Genomic DNA, 19,563 nt, shown 5'->3' on the forward strand with positions numbered 1-19,563 from the left:
AGCACGTGGTTACTGGCTTAAATATTAAATGTATTATTTATGGTCACTGGGAACTGACGAGAAAGCGGACAAACGGTTGAATAAACCTATAGTAGGGTTGCCAGATCTGTTATTTAAAACTCCGGTAATTCATTAATGAATTGTCTGTTTCAATTATATTTGCATTGTCACAGTACGATGTAATTTATTCTTAAAGTAACAGATAACTTACTGACATTAACGTATTCTTGTTTGAGACGTTTTATTGATGTTCAAAGCAAATAAGTTTACAATGCAGACATTACGTTGCATTTGTTTTACAGTGCCCGGCGATAAATATTGCATAATTACCTTGGGAAAAAGAGAGAGTCACCTAATTTCGGCTTGAAAAACGTTATCGCTGTGGCACGAAACAAGTTCGACTGAAAATTACTGCACTTGATTGACCTACAAACGACATCTAGGTAGTGTGCGACAGAGATAGCGCTACTCGCAATTAGCCGATTGACTCTTTGCAGAGGTCGAGATGCAATATTTATCGTCGAGTACTGTACTTTTTTTCTTAATCTTTAGATACGAGCTCACACTTGGTTTTTTAGGGGTTATCAAACTTAGCAAGGCTTAAACTTAGTAACTTGCCACCTTGCAACATGAGTTTTATTTCTCAGTTTAGCCGTAGGTACGGACTCACAAAACCCCTACCACCAGTAATTACGTAAATTATATATTTTGCTTGTATGATTTTTATAACATGATTTTATTCCTTCATCGTGGAAGTGAATCGTGACCATTTGTTAAGTACGTATTTCACGAGATAAATCGGTACCCGCCTGCGGGATTCGAACACCGGCACAGTCGCATCGCTCGATACGAATGCACCGGACATCTTATCCTTTAGGCCACGACAACTATATTATGTATTTCACAGAAGACAGCGATTTTGATATTATTATTGACGATTTTAGTTTATTTACAAAAAAAAAAAATCTATACTTAGTTATTTACTACAAATATTTTTATAATTCAAAATCCGTCTCTCTAAAAAATAATGAACGAAAATAATGTATGACGAATACTTACTCGGTATAGTAGTGCGTACTGCGTGTATGGCCACAGGTTTTTACGCTCGCATTGAGTCACGCTTGCTCGGCGATTATAGCCCTTGTTTTCCAATTCAATAATGAATTTATTATTTAAACAGTTGAATTGAATATACTTTGATAGTTTACGTATTAATTTAATTTTGGATAAGTTTAAACAAATATTTATTGTTTAATTTAGGAGATAGTGAAGCATTAGGGACTAGGTGGTGATGCGCATTTCTGTAGAAGGCGGCTTCCCCCCGGTGAAGGCCATTGGGCGACCTGAGGGTTTGAGGCCGTGCGGCGCGCCACCAGCACTCTAGCACGCCAAGGAGGAATAAAAAGTGCAACTGATTGGCGGTCTATCACGTCCCGACACGGCAGGCTGGTTCTGATGGGCTGCCGTACCGGAACGGCCGACGTTTCAGGACCTTCGATTCGAAGGTTCCGTCGGCCGGGCGTCCTTGGGGTGAGCTGCGCCGTCTGGTTGTAGTGTTGACCGCGGTAACTCCCTTACCTCATCTGGGTTCTGACCTCGGAGGGGATCGGACGCTTGGGCGAAGAGTGCAGGGGAGTCGTTTAGTGGGTAGGGTTCTACAAACATCCTTAGGCCCGCGGTCCATCGTCGCAGACCAGTCCTACATACTCCGCGCGCTCCCTAGGCGCGGGGGACCTCATAAGAGGTTCGGCCTCCGTCCCGAAAAAAAAGGTGGTGATGCTATTTCACTTAGTATTTGCTCTGGTTTTCTTTACTTTTACGGTTTAATCTTGCGTTTTTTATCGATCGACAGTCTGCAAAGCCCATTTGCATGTTACAATTGTGATACATATTACCCCAGACTTCTCAATGGTCGCCTTCGTAGATTATCGACTGATTTGGTGGCGTAATAGTGAATCCCCTGACTGTAGGCTGTGTTAGTGCATTAGATTCTCACTTCGAGTGCTTAATATCTTTATTTTTGTATATTTAAACGTATTTAAGTATGTATTTGGAGCTAAAAGCCAGTATCGTGTGTGATTGTTTATTAACGAGTGTGGCGGTAGCGATTATAGAACACAAGATATTCGACAGACGCCTGAATCTCGCTTACTACATTTTTCTTAAGCAATAAAAAAGGTACTCCATTTTTTAAATAAGCTTGCATCGAAACAAGTTTCGAACGACAACATTCAGCTTATCACCCGCTCGGCGGAAGATCTTCCCTTCGTCGTAATTTCCACACGAGAAACACGGAGGAAATAAAACTCACCAGGGATCGGTTTTCATTAAATTTTATTGATATAATTTTGTACAAATAACGGCATATAGTACATCGGACAGGTTTCACATACAAAACTAATGCTAGACAAAGCTATATGTCACAAATATGTTAGCGTCAAAATGGCGGTCACCTTGAAATATTAAAAACGGAACTGTCAAAATATTACTATCAACTATAAAATTAATTATGGCTGATCCATATAAATTACATTTATACGTATTTCAAATGTAGTACATAAATATAAATTATATTAATATGGTTTGATTAATAAACATTTTCGATTTTACATAATTATAGATTAAGTAGATTGTGATCTTTGTTTGATTATGTACGAATTTATGGTTACGAGTTCCGTTAAATATTGCATAATAATGTGAAGATACAATATTATTTAAATGTATAAAATAATATGGAGTATTGCAACGTCGATAAGCTTACTCTTGAGTGACTGTAAGCCTATCTATTTCAACACTCCAACTTTTCCCGCCAACTCTAGTTGTTAATGTAACCATGGTAACCATTTACAATCACATTAATAAAGACTATGTTATCAAATAAAACAAAAAGAACTTAGGATTAATAACGTAGAATCTGTCTTTGTTTTTACGACAGCTCTGACTAAATAAAATGTATCGCAAATGTACTCTCGGAAGTGTTAATGAGTTTTGTTTTTAGTTTTACATTTTAAATTTCAAGGTAATTACGCCATTTTAACACTAACTAAAAATATCTACGTATTATATATTTATATTGATACACCAAATAAATTGGTACTGGAGTTATCATTTTATATTAAAAACAGTTTCTTATCAAAAGCGATTGGATGTAATTTTTTATTTTCAAAAAAAGTCTAAAAATCGTCCTCTTTGTGTTTGTTGAAATGTACGACTAACCTATAATTTTGATGTGAAACAATTGGAGATTGAATGTGGAACAAGACTGATATTTATATTAGCGACACATTTTTTTCTATTTATGTTTGAATGAGTTGAATGAGATCGGAAAATAATCGATAAAAGAAATACTTATGAAATAAGTCATTCAATTGGACGTAGTTAGGCAAATAGTACGCGGGTTCATTCACCCCGGACAATACAAAACTTTATTTATTGAAACTTAAAATTTTTTGATCTTTATTTTTATATTTTATCACTACTGAATGAATGAAAGCTTAGTGGCCAAAATATGTCGATCATGGTACGTACATGCGCCGATTTGCAAGACGCTGTAATACTAGAAAAAAAAACTACCATGAATGACTACTATATGTTTGATAAAATTTAGTAAAATTTTCTGTGTTGCAAGCGCAGAACTTCTTGGCGATTCTTCAGCGTAATGGGATTGCATTTTAAATCACAGTTATGATAATTTTAAAACGCCTATAAAGGCCTTATTGAATAAAAACTTTTTGATTTTATCCTAATACTCTTTGTCAGATTCGTCATTCCTTACGTCATTGTCGTTTGGGTATTTTCTGCTTAACTACGCCCTCCCTACCAGTGTCGTTGATCACACAAAAACACTACATGATTCAGTACGTGCATTTCGAAGTTCATTGAAAAATCGATTTTTTTTCGATCATTGAAAGATCGGGTTTTTTTTCTTTATGACGCATCGAATAAACTAACAAGCAAGACAACCTACAAATCCTTTTTAATTGTAATTAAGATATAAAAAAAAAAACTTATTTACTGAGATCATTTAACTTATAATAAAATTACACAATAATGCTATGTATTGGTGTTTAAAATGAAAACAAGTCACTTTTAAATAATATGTATATCTACAATACGCATTTTACGCAACTAAGCGCTTATATAGACGAGCTTCGGAATATCGGTGTGGTAAAGGTTATTTTGTCCAAATAATGAGAATATATTTAATATCAGGGTAGTAGGGTATACCGCACTGTTATTGGCACGTCCACGGAATAGATAAACAGGGTTACCTTACTTATCTATTCCGTGGGCACGTCGGTCCGCGAGTATTTCTACCTCAAAATAAATAGCACTTTACTTCTGTTTATTGGAAAATTATTTTATGACTCTTGTTACTATGAAGAAGATAATTTCTTTCTATTACTAATTACTATGCTCAGCTTACAGCTGATAATTCCTGACAGTGGAGAAATATGGGTTTTATATTTGGCAAAAATCGCTGCTAGAAATATATTTTTTTGCGTTTAAACAATCGACATCAAGTCTGCAGTTTTACATTAATTATTTAAAGAAATATTAATCTAAGTGTTGTAATGTTTATACAATATAAGTGAACATAACTGATGCGTTCAGTTTGATAATTTTAAGCCTACCCAATCTTTTGTCTCCAATGTGAAGGATTGTATTTCAGTGCCAATAATTGTGTGGTTTACCCTATTCGACTTCAATTGCTTTATACTTTAATAAATATCACGAGAGCCAGATAGTCTTATGCCGAGTATGTATATCGGTTGCACTTATTTTTTTTTTAATAAAAAAAACAGCAATTTACATTACCGTTGGTTTTATCATGTCAAATGTTTTTTGGAAAGATAAATGGATGCATTCGAGATATAAAAACGAAAAAAAAAAACACGGACAACATATAGATATGTACGTTATTTTGTAAATAATTGTCGCACCCTGTCGAACATTGATAATTGACGAAATTATTGGAGTAAATAAAAACCCAGGGCAGGGCTCGCAGGGCGTGCTTACATAGAATACACTTAAAATACGTTTCGACCATTCAATAAACTGACTAATAATGTCAATGATAATGTCAATAATTAAATTGGAAACCTTACTGTGTTCACACAATACGGACATAATGGTTGATTTCGATAAACATAAAAAAAACTCTTTTTTTTCTTAAACTGAAATGTGTGTATCGAAATCATAATTATTAAGTAGTCGAAACGTTAATAAATTCTTTAATTTAATTTATTTATACATACAAAGCGCATATCCCAATTATACTACATACGTTATTTAATATATATATATTATGCTATGATACACATTTACTATAACTATATTATGTATAGAGAACAGTGCTGACGTTATCTTTGGAAGGGAGATAAATAAAGTGCACATTTATAAGATCGTTTAATCAAGTAGAACGCTAAACAGATTTAATTATTTTCATTTCTCAACCGAACAATACTTTAAATAGTTCAAATATTAGCACACTGACTTGTATTTTTGATGATTTTTATAATCAAACACGATTACAAATATGGACACTGGTAATTGGAAATTGTCGGGTAGTTCGCTTAATGAATTATTTGGTATGTAAAAAATGAAACATGATGCTGTGGGATGCGATTTCGCTAGCTAAGTCTGTTTCACTAATAAACAGTCAAAATAAAAGACATGTTGATTCACGGGTCACCAGCCGATACTATACAATGTCCACGAGTATATTATAGTTTGCTACAACTGGACTTTCATTCCACTTTGATTAGACGATTTAAAAATATTGTGAGTTCTACGAGATTAGTTAATCGATAAATTTCATATTACTTAAAGTCTTATTAAGTGGCAAAATCAAACTAAACAGTACGTGTTAAAGTTGGCGCAACAATATAAAGAATTCACCTCGTAAATTGTCCTCCAGGAACGAAGGAATACATTGAAACAGGTAAGAGGTAAGATTTTAATTAATACCTTTTGAAACGAATCATCTATACATAATTATAAAACAGAGAATATGTTCATATAATATTATCTGATTTCATTTAATAGCATCTTTAGGAGTCTCGGCAGTGTCATGGCCGACGGTGATTTTAAGTAACAATCAGGCGGTAAACTAAGTTGTCTATAAAGTAAATAATAAGTCTTCCTTAAGTTACCTATCTTAAACGCCGACCCGTGAATCAACGAGATCGAAACAGTGAATGAAATATTACAAAAACAAAATATAATAAACACGTGCAAAACACTCGTAGACAATTCTAAAATTTGTTTTCATTTATAACATTAGAAATATTCTTCTCATTATATAACTACTAGATAGTAAAGCACTTTGAAAAGTTATTCCATCTTAATATGACAAAAAAAAAAGATGGCCGTCATCATAATTCCCAATTTTTTTTGGGTATTCGAGGAATCTATTTGATGTTTAATATCTTAAAACATATTATTACTAACAGGTCAATTGAAATTACTAATGTTAAATTATAATACACAAAATGTTTTTCTGGTTCAACAAAAAATTATTAAGTTGTTTGTTACTAAAATATAATTCTACGATTGTAGGTAAATAAATTCGTATTGCAACACTAAGGCTTCTGATATTTGAAAAACGAACGTCAAATGGAAGTCGCAGCGCGACAGCGGCGTCCATTGAACCCAGCGAGAATCAGTTTAGTTTGCTTAGTGCGAATTTTTTAACTTCTCGATCGCGTAAAGTTTAAGTTAACATTAACGCAATCGAGAAGTTAAAAAACTCGCACTAAGCACACATTTCACACATTTCCGGGCGTTTCATAAATGAAGCCTTGTTCTTAAAATGATTCGGACTCTTGACAACAAAACGCATTTGAGTCGATGCGTTACGCAGGCGGGGCCTCGTGTTTTTGTTTTACGACAATAAACATAAGTTAATCGAATTCAATTAAAAGTAATTTTCAAATTATATTCGAAGTAGGTATATACGGCGGATTTAAATGTGTTAAAACTTTGAACTTCAAATCCACTATTGAAATATTGTGATTGTTAAAACAGTGGCAGCACTGGCAACACAATTTTTTTTTTCGTATTATCACCGAGACCGTGAGAAATAGGAAGGAATAAATCTCTTATCAGGTTTTTGGGATTTTTATAAACCAAAATTTTATTATTATATTAGGATGCCTATATTATTCACACAACTGAAACTATATGCTTTATTCAACAAGCATTGTTACTCAGTGTTAGATTGCTGATCGAAATTCGACCATAATCACTGACACCTCAAAATTTAAATTAATTTTAATAAAAAAAAAATCGTTAGCAGAAAACAGTGAGTACAGTAATTAAAAAATCTATTTGTGATAACAAAACCATTACCGCCGTTAAATCTAATCGACTCATTTATACAAGTTATTTTTAGAACAATCACTTTTTATATAAAAAAAACCTAAGTTGCAATGTTACATTAATCTGATATGTTACTAGCGGTAATTGGGATTTGGTCGCTGTCGTAAAAAAATTATAAGGTAATAAGCATTCGTCAGCACAATGCTGACCGATCGATAAACGATTACGCTGACGGACGCTCAAAAAATCCGTAACACATATTTCTCACAGTTGAAAAGAAAGTCTAACCCACATTCTTATTTTATTTAAATTAAAATCATAGCTCTTTTCACGGAGCGCATCTGCCGACATTGTTCGTAATGGTGTGCGGGAGTTTTGACAGTGAAAGCGGAATGTCAAAGTCACCACTCAAAGATATCTGTGAGACGCAGCCGACCAAACCGCTCTTGTATTTACCTTTAGTGTTGACCTCTATCGACGGTAAGCCACCTGTGAACATTTAGCGTTAATTAGACACCGCCGAGCAAAGGTCAATGACCCTACTAGGTGCCTCAATTGATAAGTATGACATGCTCTAATCAAACTTTAGCCCCTTATTTTATCAGTTATTAATAACTTCGATTTGATTTTGCATAGGATAGAGGTGAATCAAAGATGTCCGATTAAAATACTAACTATACTGTAACGGAGACCTTAGAACTCATATCTCAAGGTGGGTGGTGGCATTTACGTTGTAGATGTCTATGGGCTCGGGTAAGCACTTAACATCAGGTGGGCTGTGAGCTCGTCCACTTATTTATACAATAAAAATACAGAATGTTCGCTGTTGATGCTACCAAAATGCGTTCTGTGAAATCATCATCGAAGTTAGCACGGTACAACATCTAGCTATCTCTGTCGCACGTCCTCCTTGTTACGGCAGTGATGTCACAAAACCATAGATTTTTAACCGCCTGACTTATACTCATAGCACCAAATTCCAAAGGTACATTACGCCTTGTATTTTAAACAGAAATCATTTTGGTGAATCATTTTTATCTGTCAATAATATTCGTGTTTCTAATTCGATGGTCGATTCAGCGAAGCACTTCTCCAGCTAAGGCTAGTGTTAGCAAGCTCTTTCAAGTTGAGCCCGTGAGCTCACCTACCAAAAAATGGCCACTTTAAAAATAATAGTATTCCTCACGTACTCACCTATATACAAACCGTTCTCGGTGTTGAGCTGTTTGTGTTTCCCGGGCGATATGTTCCCGACCGAACCCAAACCGTCCACCTCCAGAACACCAGCCTGGCGGTTCCTGGAAGCACCGAGTCAGACGAGCTTGAACTAGAGGAACTTTATGATAATTAATGTAACGTGCTTACACGAGTCTAAAAAATATTTATACCGATTATTATATCGATACCGGGTTTCACACCCGGAATTCCTTAAGTATTTATTTGACGTATTTCTAAACCATTTAACACGTATTTAGTTTATTAGTATTAGAAAAAAAAACAATACATATTATAGCTTTTCGGGACATCCCCAGTATAAATAAGTCTCAGTTTCGTGAAAATAAGAAAAAAATTCGTTTGGCTAAAAGGTCGAGTGATCACAGGCACAGATAGGTTTTATTTAAAAGAAAACCTTTGCTCTTTGCATTGCTTTTTTTACTGTGTCCCTCCGGCATAACCAAGCTGTATAAAATGTAAATAAATACAAATAAAGTTTTTTTTCTTTCTGATAAATTTCTGGAATAAATATTAGAGAAACTGACGACAAGCTGAAGCAAGCTGATTGGGCAATGACTTATAGATCGCTAAAAAACATATCGGTTTTTGGTGTCGTTTTGTAATTGTTACACTGTTTTCATTGTAGCCCTTCGGTCCGCGGACATCACATGCAATAATGAGCTTCGTTGCTCTAAAAATGTCCTAAACTATTACTGGTGGTAGAACGTCTTGTGAGTCCGCGCGGGTAGGTACCACCGCCCTGCCTATTTCTGCCGTGAAGCAGTAATGCGTTTCGGCTTGAAGGGTGGAGCAGCCGTTGTAAGTATACTGAGACCTTAGAACTTATATCTCAAGGTGGGTGGCGGCTTTATTTTGTAGATGTCTATGGGCTCCGGTAACCACTTAACAACAGGTTGGCCGTGAGCTCGTCCACCCATTTATGCTATAAAAATAAAATGTCTCGTTACCTTGTAGCTCGCGCTCTGTGCCACAAGCCGTCGTCAACTTTGGTGCGGTTAGCTATGATGACCACCTCGCCACTGCCCAAGTCGTATCTGAAAGAAAATTATGATTTGAAGGTTACGGTTGGGGTGAGGGGGTAGGGAAAGGGGGGTTGGGGGCAGGGCGTTTGTGATCACGGGCTATTAAAAAGTTTGGTTTATCAAACCATTTAACTATAAGCGCCAAGACTGAGGAGTAGCATTCTCTTCTCGACCGATTGTTTTATTGGTTTTATAAGCTTTCAAAGAGACTTCGATATTATTATTAACGTTAATATAAAAAGCAGAGTTACTGAGATGTTCATCAGAAGAGATGTATTAATTGAAGTCGTCGTGGCCTAAAGGGTAAGACGCCTGATGCATTCCAATAACGAAAATCAAATTAATTGAGACTGATATTTCAGGTTCGCACCAGCTTCGATTCTACCGTCTATGGTGTCATTAGAGTAGCCAAAGACAAGTTGAGACAACGGCGCAATATCGTGAAGACGAAACTACCCTCAGACATGAGGAGCATGGCTGAAGAAGGGGTCACATATATACGGTGGAGCTACCAATTCTCGTGTTACATAGACGATATTGTTGTTACCTGAAGACGAGCACGGAGCTCTCGACGGCGAGCGAGAGGAAGTCTCCCGGGGAGGAGAGGGGCGAGCGGCCGCTCCACACCAGCAGGCCGTCTGACGTCACCGATCGGAAGCGGATGTTTATGTCGAGCGTGTAGCTCAGTAATCTGGAACCACGTTTTTTTATTATTGAACAACATGAGATTTAAGTCGAAAAATGTATAGGCAAAGTTACTTTTAGGACTGAATCGATAAATATAATACTCATAATATCTATATATATAAATGAATTACTGTTCGTTAATCTCGCTAAAACTCGAGAACGGCTGGATCAATTTGGCCAATTTTGGTCTTGAATTATTTGTAGAAGTCCAGAGAAGGTTTAAAAGGTAGATAAATATGAAAATGCTCGGAATATAAATAAAAATAACAATTTTGTTTTCCCTTTGATGTGTCCCTCGTCGGACGGTTTTTTTTTGTTTGTTTTAAGTTTATTTTACACAAAAGTTTAGGTCTTTTATTTATCGATTGAGGCACTACGAAGTCTGCCGGGTCAGCTAGTAATCTATAAAATTCCCCCACTTCGACCGGGTGGATATCCGTAAATGGATTCCCCGACGTTAATAAAAGGACTGAATCTCGAATAAAATCGTTTAAAATAGTAAAATGACATTTAAAAAACGCAAATTAAAAATTTACAATTCATTAGTTTTCGTTAAGATATCGTGATGGAAGTTTTACATTGGGCAGACGCTTTACAGCTTTATAGTTATCGAAACGAAACCGCTAAGAAAACTGTAAAGTGTTCGAAACGACAGAAATAACAAAATTAATGCGAAATTCAGTCGTAAAAGTGGTTTTAATTATGACAATGAGATATCGTCATCATCGTCATCCTCATAGTCTGCTAGTCTTGACAGAACAGTGGAGGTCATGTGGAATCCTTGTTTATTATAGCCTTGACCACTGTTCTCCATATTTTGCGAACTGAGGCTTAGCGCACGAACTCCTTAAGTGGGGTTTTGGTAAGTATTTACACTTATAGAGATATCGTAAGTTTATATATTTGACAGAATTCTGGCTACAGTAAATATTTGTTCTATCTGATACACTACCGTAGATTGGGGGGAATAGGGACCCTTTCCAAATCCAACACAAATTTTCAATGGTTTCTTAGGGTAATACCAATAAAACGGAGATTAAAATGGTTCCGGAGGCTTACATTTTTGTAAACGATGCCTTATTATACACAGTTCATTACAAAATATATACAAAAAAAGCTGAAAAAACCAGCTTGACCCGATTCACCTTAGCTTTGGAGTGAATCAGGTTACGTATGGTGAGTTTCTCGGTAGGACTGGCACTATTTAGTTGTTAAGTAGGTACCTAACTTTAGGTAATTAACTTTTTAATATCTTTAATGAGTTACAAAACCCTGATGACTAAATTAAACTATTTAATATTCTTAAACACTAAATAAAAGTCATTTTCAGTTCAACAAAGTTACTACTATTATTATATTATATTATTTTTATTAAATCTGACAACTCAACAAAAGTATTGTGACATCCCAGATTTGTCCCTCTAGTCTCTATTCCCCTCAATCTACTGTACTATAGGGTATAGTTTTAATTTATGTTAATTGGTGGACGAGGTCCCGGCCCCCGGGGGTTGGGGGGGCGCGTTAGAGGCGCCCCCCCAACCTAAAGACTAGTATTACCTTTTCATGGTCTCGTCGTCATCGATGTGTATGAAGCTGTCAACGCCACTGAAGCTTGGGTACGAGTTCGTGTCCCCCCAATTAATTTCGTTCGCATTCAAGTACTTGACTTGCATGTACGTGTCGCCCGCGGACAGCACCTCGCCCCCTTTAGTGTAGTAGTCGTGCTTCTTGACGGAGTACTTGGTCTTGTAAGCCTCGCGGGCCCGACTACGTTTCTTCGGCTTCGTTTTGTGCGTTTTCAGTTTGAAGCCCTTCTTCGCGACTATCGAATGGCGTACGTCCAGCTCTGTCTCGTTCCGCGGGTACACCGGCATCGGGTCTAATGTTTCCTCGCACAGTTTCCGGTCCCTGAGAACGGAGCGGAACGCTAATTAATAATTCGAAAGGAAATCGCGAAATCTTATTCTGGTAAATCAGTGTGCTTAGTGCGAGTTTCTTAACGTTCTCGATAGCCTAAAAGTTAAGTCAATTTTGTATGCAATTGGAACAGCGTCCCTAGCGGCAAACGATCCAATTCCATACAAATATGAGCTAACTTTTACGCTAGCGAGAGATGCGCTAACAGTCCGACCGCACGCTACCGCACTTGAACGACAACTGACGAACGTCACATCGACAGTGTGGAACAAAGACAGCGCTCTACGAAGTCGAAATTAGCCGAACATCTCTTTCCAAATGTCGATGTGCAATATTTATCGCCGAGCACTGTACGCCTGAACATAATATCGCTCTTAAAAAATTCAGAACATGCTTCGGTATTATTTAATAAAATTACAACAAATTTCACTAAAGCGAAATGTATGAGTGCGACGTCATCGACGGCAAATTAAAAAAATAGCCAAACTGTGTACAATACAATAGTAAAATTAACCACACGTATTATTGTCGTATGTCTTTGATGCGTGTGCAAATTTTCAATTTAATCGAACGGCCTTATAGTCGGTGAAAATGACGTTTAATGATTCCGTTACATACAAGTCATGCTGTTAAAAGCGTGCTAAAAAGCGTCTTTATTAAAACGTAAGAAAAAGCAGGCTTATAAAAGCGTGTTAATAGAAAACATTTGCAAGTCAAGCTACTGGAGCGAGTATTCTAAAGAGTTAATAACGTGTTATAGATTTGTTTTCCTCTCCCTGTTCTTTGGTCTGTAGCCTGCCTTATTGAAATAGCACCATTTTAATAAGGCGCGGATTAGTGGCTCAACCTGAAAGAATTTGCTAACACTGGCCCTAGCAAGAGCAGTGCTTTGCCGAATCTACCACCGGATCGGAATCGCGACCCACTGAGGAGATCCGGCGAAAACTCAGTGGGTGAAATTCATTGATAAGCTGAGTTGGACTCACGTGCACGTATTGTTGTGAGGCTCGTCACAATTGTCCACGTTGAGACCGCCGAGAGCCGATGCGACCACCGATAGCTCCTCATCGTTTATCACCAACTGTAAGCGCCGAGAGAAGTATGTGTCAACACGTAAAATCATCAGCATTCGTTGAAGCACAAAGACAATTCTTCGAACGTTCATGTAAAACGTTATAGTTTTAATCACTTCTTTTCTCACATTTCGTTCAGTTATACATATTATATCCTATTTATGTAGAAGCACACAAATTAAATTATAAATAAAATATGTTGTAAATTTTAACTGGTAGGTAACGCTTTTTTTTAACAACGTTTTTTTTAAACGCTTATTTTAGTCAGCAGCCTCAACACTAGTTCTAATGTGTATAGCCGCGCCAATAAAGAAACGAATCTAAAATGGCGGCGGCGATCATGCGCTCTCACTCTAAACTATTGCTGTCTTTAGTCGCACATGACGCGTACTGGATGCAAAAAAAAATCAGTTCTGACTTTGTTATTGAGTTCGAGTTTTTTCACTTTCGAGTTGTGCGACTTAGATGACTGGCAGCAAAAGCGTCTACGCAAGTTGCATCCCAGACGAGACACCTCCCCTCTGCCAGGGCATAAAGTAAGGTACATTCTCATTTGTTTTTTATTATTTTTTAACAATAAACAACTTTTTCTTTCTATCTTTCTTTTAATTTGTTGACCCTACCGTCTGTCAGTGCAGGTACATAGACGCCATTTTCGATTCGTTTCTTTATTGACGCGGCTTATACTGTAAGCCTACCTGTCCAATGCATCCGCTGAAACTTTTCCGCAGAGCCAACCTCGGCGGAATGGGGTGGGGGGCGCCCCCCAGCAGCATCGGCTGGTGCATCGTGAGACGCCTGGACGTGCCGCGTGACGTCACAGCGCGTGACGTCACTCCGAGTGCGGTCCTCACCCGGAGGGTCGCGTGTCTCCCCGACCGACTGACAGACACCCGGTGCCATTCATTAGGCTTCAACGGGAACGCCGATCTGTTCAAATGGCAAAGATAACCAGGGAAATTTGGTACGTGATGTTTTTTTATTTTTTTTACTGTCGTAATTTTTTTTATTACTTAAATGGTTGGTTTTTTCCCTACCTAAGCTGGTAGCCTTGAGAGGCTATTCCAGCGTAACCTTAACTATTAGGTGAGCTCACGGGGCTCAAACCTGACGACGTTGCTGGCACGAACCCTAGCAAGAGCCGTGCTTCGCAGAATCTACCACCGGATCGGAAACGCGACCCACTGAGAAGATCCGGCGAGAAACTCAGTGGGCTGTGTCTGAGGGTTAATTTACTCGTCGAGCCCTTCGTCGCAAGCGACGGGTTCGACGAGAACGGCGATCGGTGCTTGAAGTACCTAAAAGCACCGTTAGTGGATCGGGAGGGTCCGAGATGACGTGTTTGGGGCGACGTCGACTGCTTTCAATTCTTTCCGCAGGATCGGGAATGGAAAATGGTTGGACGACCTCACGGCCAACCTGTTGTTTAGTAGTTACCGGAGCCCATAGACATTTACGACGTAAATGTCGTCATCCACCTTGAGATAAGACTTCTAAGGTCTCAGTACAATTACAACGACTGCTCGACCCTTCAAAACGAAACGCATTACTCCTTCACGGCGAATATAGGCTGGGTGGTGGTACCTACCCGTGCGGACTCACAAGAGCTCCTACCACCAGTATATGAATCAATAACCCGCCATTAAACGGCCGTCTGGTGTAGTGGTAAGTGACATGGTCACTACACAAGGGGGTCGCGGGTTCGAATCCCGCCAAGGGAAGATATTTGTATGATAAATATTAATGTCTTTCCAGGGTTATGTATGTATATTAAATATATGTATGTGTATAATAAAAATATTATACATATTTATTTCCGTTATCTGGTACTTGTAACACAAGTTCTTTACGAACTTAGCACGGGACTAGTTAACGTGGCGTGATTGTTAGTAAATATTTATATTTATTTATTTATTTTGTTTATTATAAATATATTAAAATTTAGAAAATTCTCGAATGTCATTTACAATTTTACCTCACGAGAGCGATCCCTGAGCCGAGATCGAAGGCAAACTCCACGAAGTAGTCCCTCAGGTGTAACGAGAAGAAATCTCCGTCGCCGCTCGCGCGTTCCGAGTCGTACAGCACCAGACCGTCCCCGTTTGTGGGCTTCAGTGTTAGCTGGAAATGAAATTGATATACTTATAAATACTGGTGGTAGGACCTCTTGTGAGTACTGGTGGTAGGACCTCTTGTGAGTAGTGGTGGTAGGACCTCTTGTGAGTACTGGTGGTAGGACCTCTTGTGAGTAGTGGTGGTAGGACCTCTTGTGAGTACTGGTGGTAGGACCTCTTGTGAGTACTGGTGGTAGGACCTCTTGTGAGTACTGGTGGTAGGACCTCTTGTGAATACTGGTGGTAGGACCTCTTGTGAGTCCGCGCGGGTAGGTACCACCACCCTGCCTATTTCTGCCGTGAAGCATTAATGCGTTTTGGTTTGAAGGGCGGGGCAGCCGTTGTAACTATACTTGAGACCTTAGAACTTATATCTCAAGGCGGGTGGCGCATTTACGTTGTAGATGTCTATGGGCTCCAGTAACCACTTAACTCCAGGTGGGCTGCGAGTTCGTCCACCCAACTAAGCAAAAAAAAATATTTTCTTACAAAGAACTCAGAAGAAGAACTTAGAAGAAAGACACTGAAAACTAAAGTTTGAAATAGTATCGGTTTCTTTTTACATATTTATTATGCGTTTTCGAATAAGACCAGAATTATTTTGCGAATAATGACGAGCCCGTGATTTTTAATCTATCAGACACAAGGACCGTTTTCTTCATAAACACAAACACAGACACACAATCTTCCGTCAAGTTAAAGCTCGTGAAAACTTCAACAATGACTAAACATTAAATAATTATAACTTTAAGAACGTCCGACGACGCTTCTCCTGTATTTTTTTCTCGGCAAAAGCTTTTAAAAACGTTCCGAAAGTTTTCTTTAAAAATTACAGAATAAATTCTTATTTTTCGTTTTTTTTTCTTTTCATAATGATGTCGGTGTTGGAAGAAGTAAATAATGAAGTTAATTCATGAGTTTATTAAGAGTTTCTTACTTCGGGGAGTTCGTGTTTTAAGAATCCCAGTCTTGTAAGATGCTTTTTATATGGCGCAGAAATATGAACTATGAATGATGGAGCACTGTGAATTATTGACGCGTCAACCCTCAGTGTTTCGCCGGATCTTCTCAGTGGGTCGCGATTCTGATCTGGTAGTAGATTCTGCGAAGCACTGCTCTTGCTAGGGCTAGTGCTAGCAAACTCTCTCAGGTTGAGCCCGTGACCTCACCTAGCGGTCTGTGCTTACTTGCGTATTTTTTACGTATTTTATATACCTAGTATTTTTTATTTCGGCTAAGTTACTTCTCATTATGCTCATATTCATGTTGTCACTTCTTTTTATTATCTCTTCGATTTCGTGACGTTTCATTTTATTGCTTACTAGCTGACCCGGCAGACTTCGTAGTGCCTCAATCAAGAAATAAAAGACCGAAACTTTAGTATAAAATAAACTTAAAACAAACAAAAGGAATCCGTCCGACGTGGGACACATCAAAGGAAAAACAAAATCGTTATTTTTATTTAATTCCGAAGATTTTCATATTTATCTACCTTTTAAACCTTCTCTGGACTTCGACAAATAATTCAAGACCAAAATTAGCCAAATCGGCTCAGCCGTTCTCGAGTTTTAGCGAGACTAACGAACAGCAATTCATTTTTATAATATAGAGATTATTTTCCATCTCTTCTTCATCCACAGTGCGTTTCCACAGGCTTAAAGCGAGAGTGAATCCGGGGATACATCAAGACATGTTTTGGGCGACGGCGGCTTTGCTTTGTCGGATATGTAGTTAGCAGTGGCCACGATAAGAGGGTTACTTCGCGAAGAATATCCCGATTGTTGACTAAAAACAATTATTATTTCCGACGAAAAACAATCAAAACAAATCAAATCAAAAAAATATATATATTCAACATAAATGAAAGTACATACTTGTTGAACGTCAAAAGAACTACCGCCAATTCACAAAAACTAGCCGCCGTCTTGAGAAGAATTATTATTGGCCAGAAACTCAGCGGGCATGTCTTTTTTTATATATATATATTTTTTTAAATATTCATTTTTACAATCAGTATTATAACGTAACAATTATTACAATATTGAAATACCCGGAGCGAACAACTCATTCCCACTTTGTGGAATCTTCTAAATAATCATTGACTTTATTGCACAGATGTTCTTTAATAGTTTTCTTAAGCCTATGGATATGTAGGTTCTGAACATCTTGTGGGATTTTGTTGTACAGGCGCACAGACAAACACCCGAATGAATTTCGTATCTGATGTAACCTACTCATCGACACCACAAGCTTGTGTTTGTTCCTAGTATTTCTATTATGTATGTCAATAGATCACAAACCTGAATGTCGAGCCAGGACTGAGCCGAGTTGCCGAGGCCTGGCAGCCGGAGATACGACGACCCGTTGAAGCGAGGCACCTATAGGACACAACTTTATTTACGTATTCCTTTTTAACCCTTTGGCTGACATGTAGGTCACCAGTGGCGCACTGAAGTAATTATGTCGATTTCTGTCTTTGATCTTCTTACTAAGGAATATCTAGTAGACTCCAGGAAATACGAATCGGAAGATACTAAGAATGAATCTTAGACAAACAAACAATAGAAGGCAAAGTTAAGTAATCCAGGCGCTTAGTAGCAGAAATCCACATAATTACTTGAGTGCATCGCGTAGGGCATCGGTGACCTACATGGCAGGCAAAGGGTTAAGGACTGTTTATTTCAGAATTCACGGGCCGTGATTAAACAAATGACAGATGCACTTAAATTATCTGTCAATGTCAAGGGATAAAACAGTCGCCATTGTTTTCTTTTTTAACAATAACATTTGGGCGCGAAATAATTTCGTCCATCACAATTTATCTATTCCGTGAAACAACTTTTAAAGCCGATTTTTGTATTTTACAAATTTTAATATTTTATATTCATATAATATAATATCGTAGCAAGAACACATTAAATAATAGTGTTTATAAAGTAGATAACCGCCAAAGTTTATAACCTAACTGTTGATTCCGAAGAAAAATTATGTTAAATTAATTACATCTCATATAATTCATTTAGTGTAAAACTTATTATACTTATACTTTTACTGAACATATGAAATTATGAAACATAACAATTACAACGAATCTAAGGATAGAAGATTTTAAATACGCGTCTGTAAATTGTTAATTATACGAAAGATTTACCGAAAACCATTGAAAGTTTCGTGAATTACCTACACTTTGTCTCTCGTCTTTGGTTTATTTTTGGGAGTTTCTCTAATACTTTGGAAAGTTTTTAACACAAATAAATGCTTTATACAAAAACAGCTGTATCTAAAAGGGTTATATATGTTTTAAAATTTACAAATTTCTCAAACTTTTTTTTCGTTAATAGATAAACGAAACCACTGATCATCTGATGTCAAGAGGTAAGCTCCCGTGTGGACTCGATTTACATCTTTACCGACAACATTTGTAACTTTTTCTATAAAAAAACTTGGATCTGTGCGGAAGTTTCGAGAAAGATTGAAAAGAAACATTAGACACTAGATTATATGTGCCTTTTTAGTATTTTTATTTTAAATACTAGACTTTTTAGCGGGAACGCGAGGAATGAAGTTTGTGATTTGTTTTATTTTGTCTATTTAATGTTTCTTCTGGTTTGAATGTGTAACAACGGTGGTTTATTAACTGTTTAATATCTGTGAAAGTGCACAAATGTGGGAAAATGAAACAAAGCCGCTGAACGTAACTTCTCGGGATCCTCCAAAAAGTCCACTGAAAAAATCTTAGTAAATGGCCACCATTTTACTGAGATTATATTTCATCTCATCTCATTTCATTTCATTTAATTTCATCCCAGTTGATTAATGTCTCAAATTAATCATCTTCATTTCATTTCACTCCATATTATCATTTTTCATAAAAATAAGAATACAAATTAAAATAAGACATGACTTAAAGGTCTTAGTTACCAGGTCATAAAATCACTTAAAAAAATTTATTTTAAATACTAAATGAAACAGATAATCTTGAATCATCTTGTCTATTTCCAATTAGATACAGCGAGCGGCATAGCTATAGTTTACTGTCATAAGTTTGTTTGGCCACCAATGCGAATAACTTTTAGGGCATTTTTATCAAACTGTTAAATAAAGTTGACAGCGTTTGCTATTTGAAAACTAAAGTAATACTTTTAAACAAGAAACAAAAAAATGTCTGCTGATTTTACAATCAACGCACCA

General features: G+C 37.2%; 1 protein-coding gene across 1 annotated transcript in view; it reads right to left on the bottom strand.

Moving 5' to 3' along the window:
* Positions 1–2,317: 2,317 nt before the first annotated feature.
* The window catches only part of LOC101741412 (pikachurin), a 141,418-nt gene continuing 124,172 nt past the window's right edge, over positions 2,318–19,563 (bottom strand). Inside the window, exons 10-18 of the mRNA XM_038021124.2 lie at positions 17,673–17,750; positions 15,234–15,379; positions 13,957–14,188; positions 13,172–13,266; positions 11,826–12,176; positions 10,129–10,272; positions 9,507–9,593; positions 8,518–8,621; positions 2,318–7,812 (exon numbers count right to left, since the gene is read on the bottom strand). Of these exons, the coding sequence (XP_037877052.1) occupies positions 7,652–7,812; positions 8,518–8,621; positions 9,507–9,593; positions 10,129–10,272; positions 11,826–12,176; positions 13,172–13,266; positions 13,957–14,188; positions 15,234–15,379; positions 17,673–17,750 (1,398 nt within the window). The 3' untranslated portion in view covers positions 2,318–7,651. The remainder of the gene's footprint in view (positions 7,813–8,517; positions 8,622–9,506; positions 9,594–10,128; positions 10,273–11,825; positions 12,177–13,171; positions 13,267–13,956; positions 14,189–15,233; positions 15,380–17,672; positions 17,751–19,563) is intronic.

Source organism: Bombyx mori, chromosome 28, assembly GCF_030269925.1.
Source record: "Bombyx mori chromosome 28, ASM3026992v2".
Classification (NCBI taxonomy): domain Eukaryota; kingdom Metazoa; phylum Arthropoda; class Insecta; order Lepidoptera; family Bombycidae; genus Bombyx; species Bombyx mori.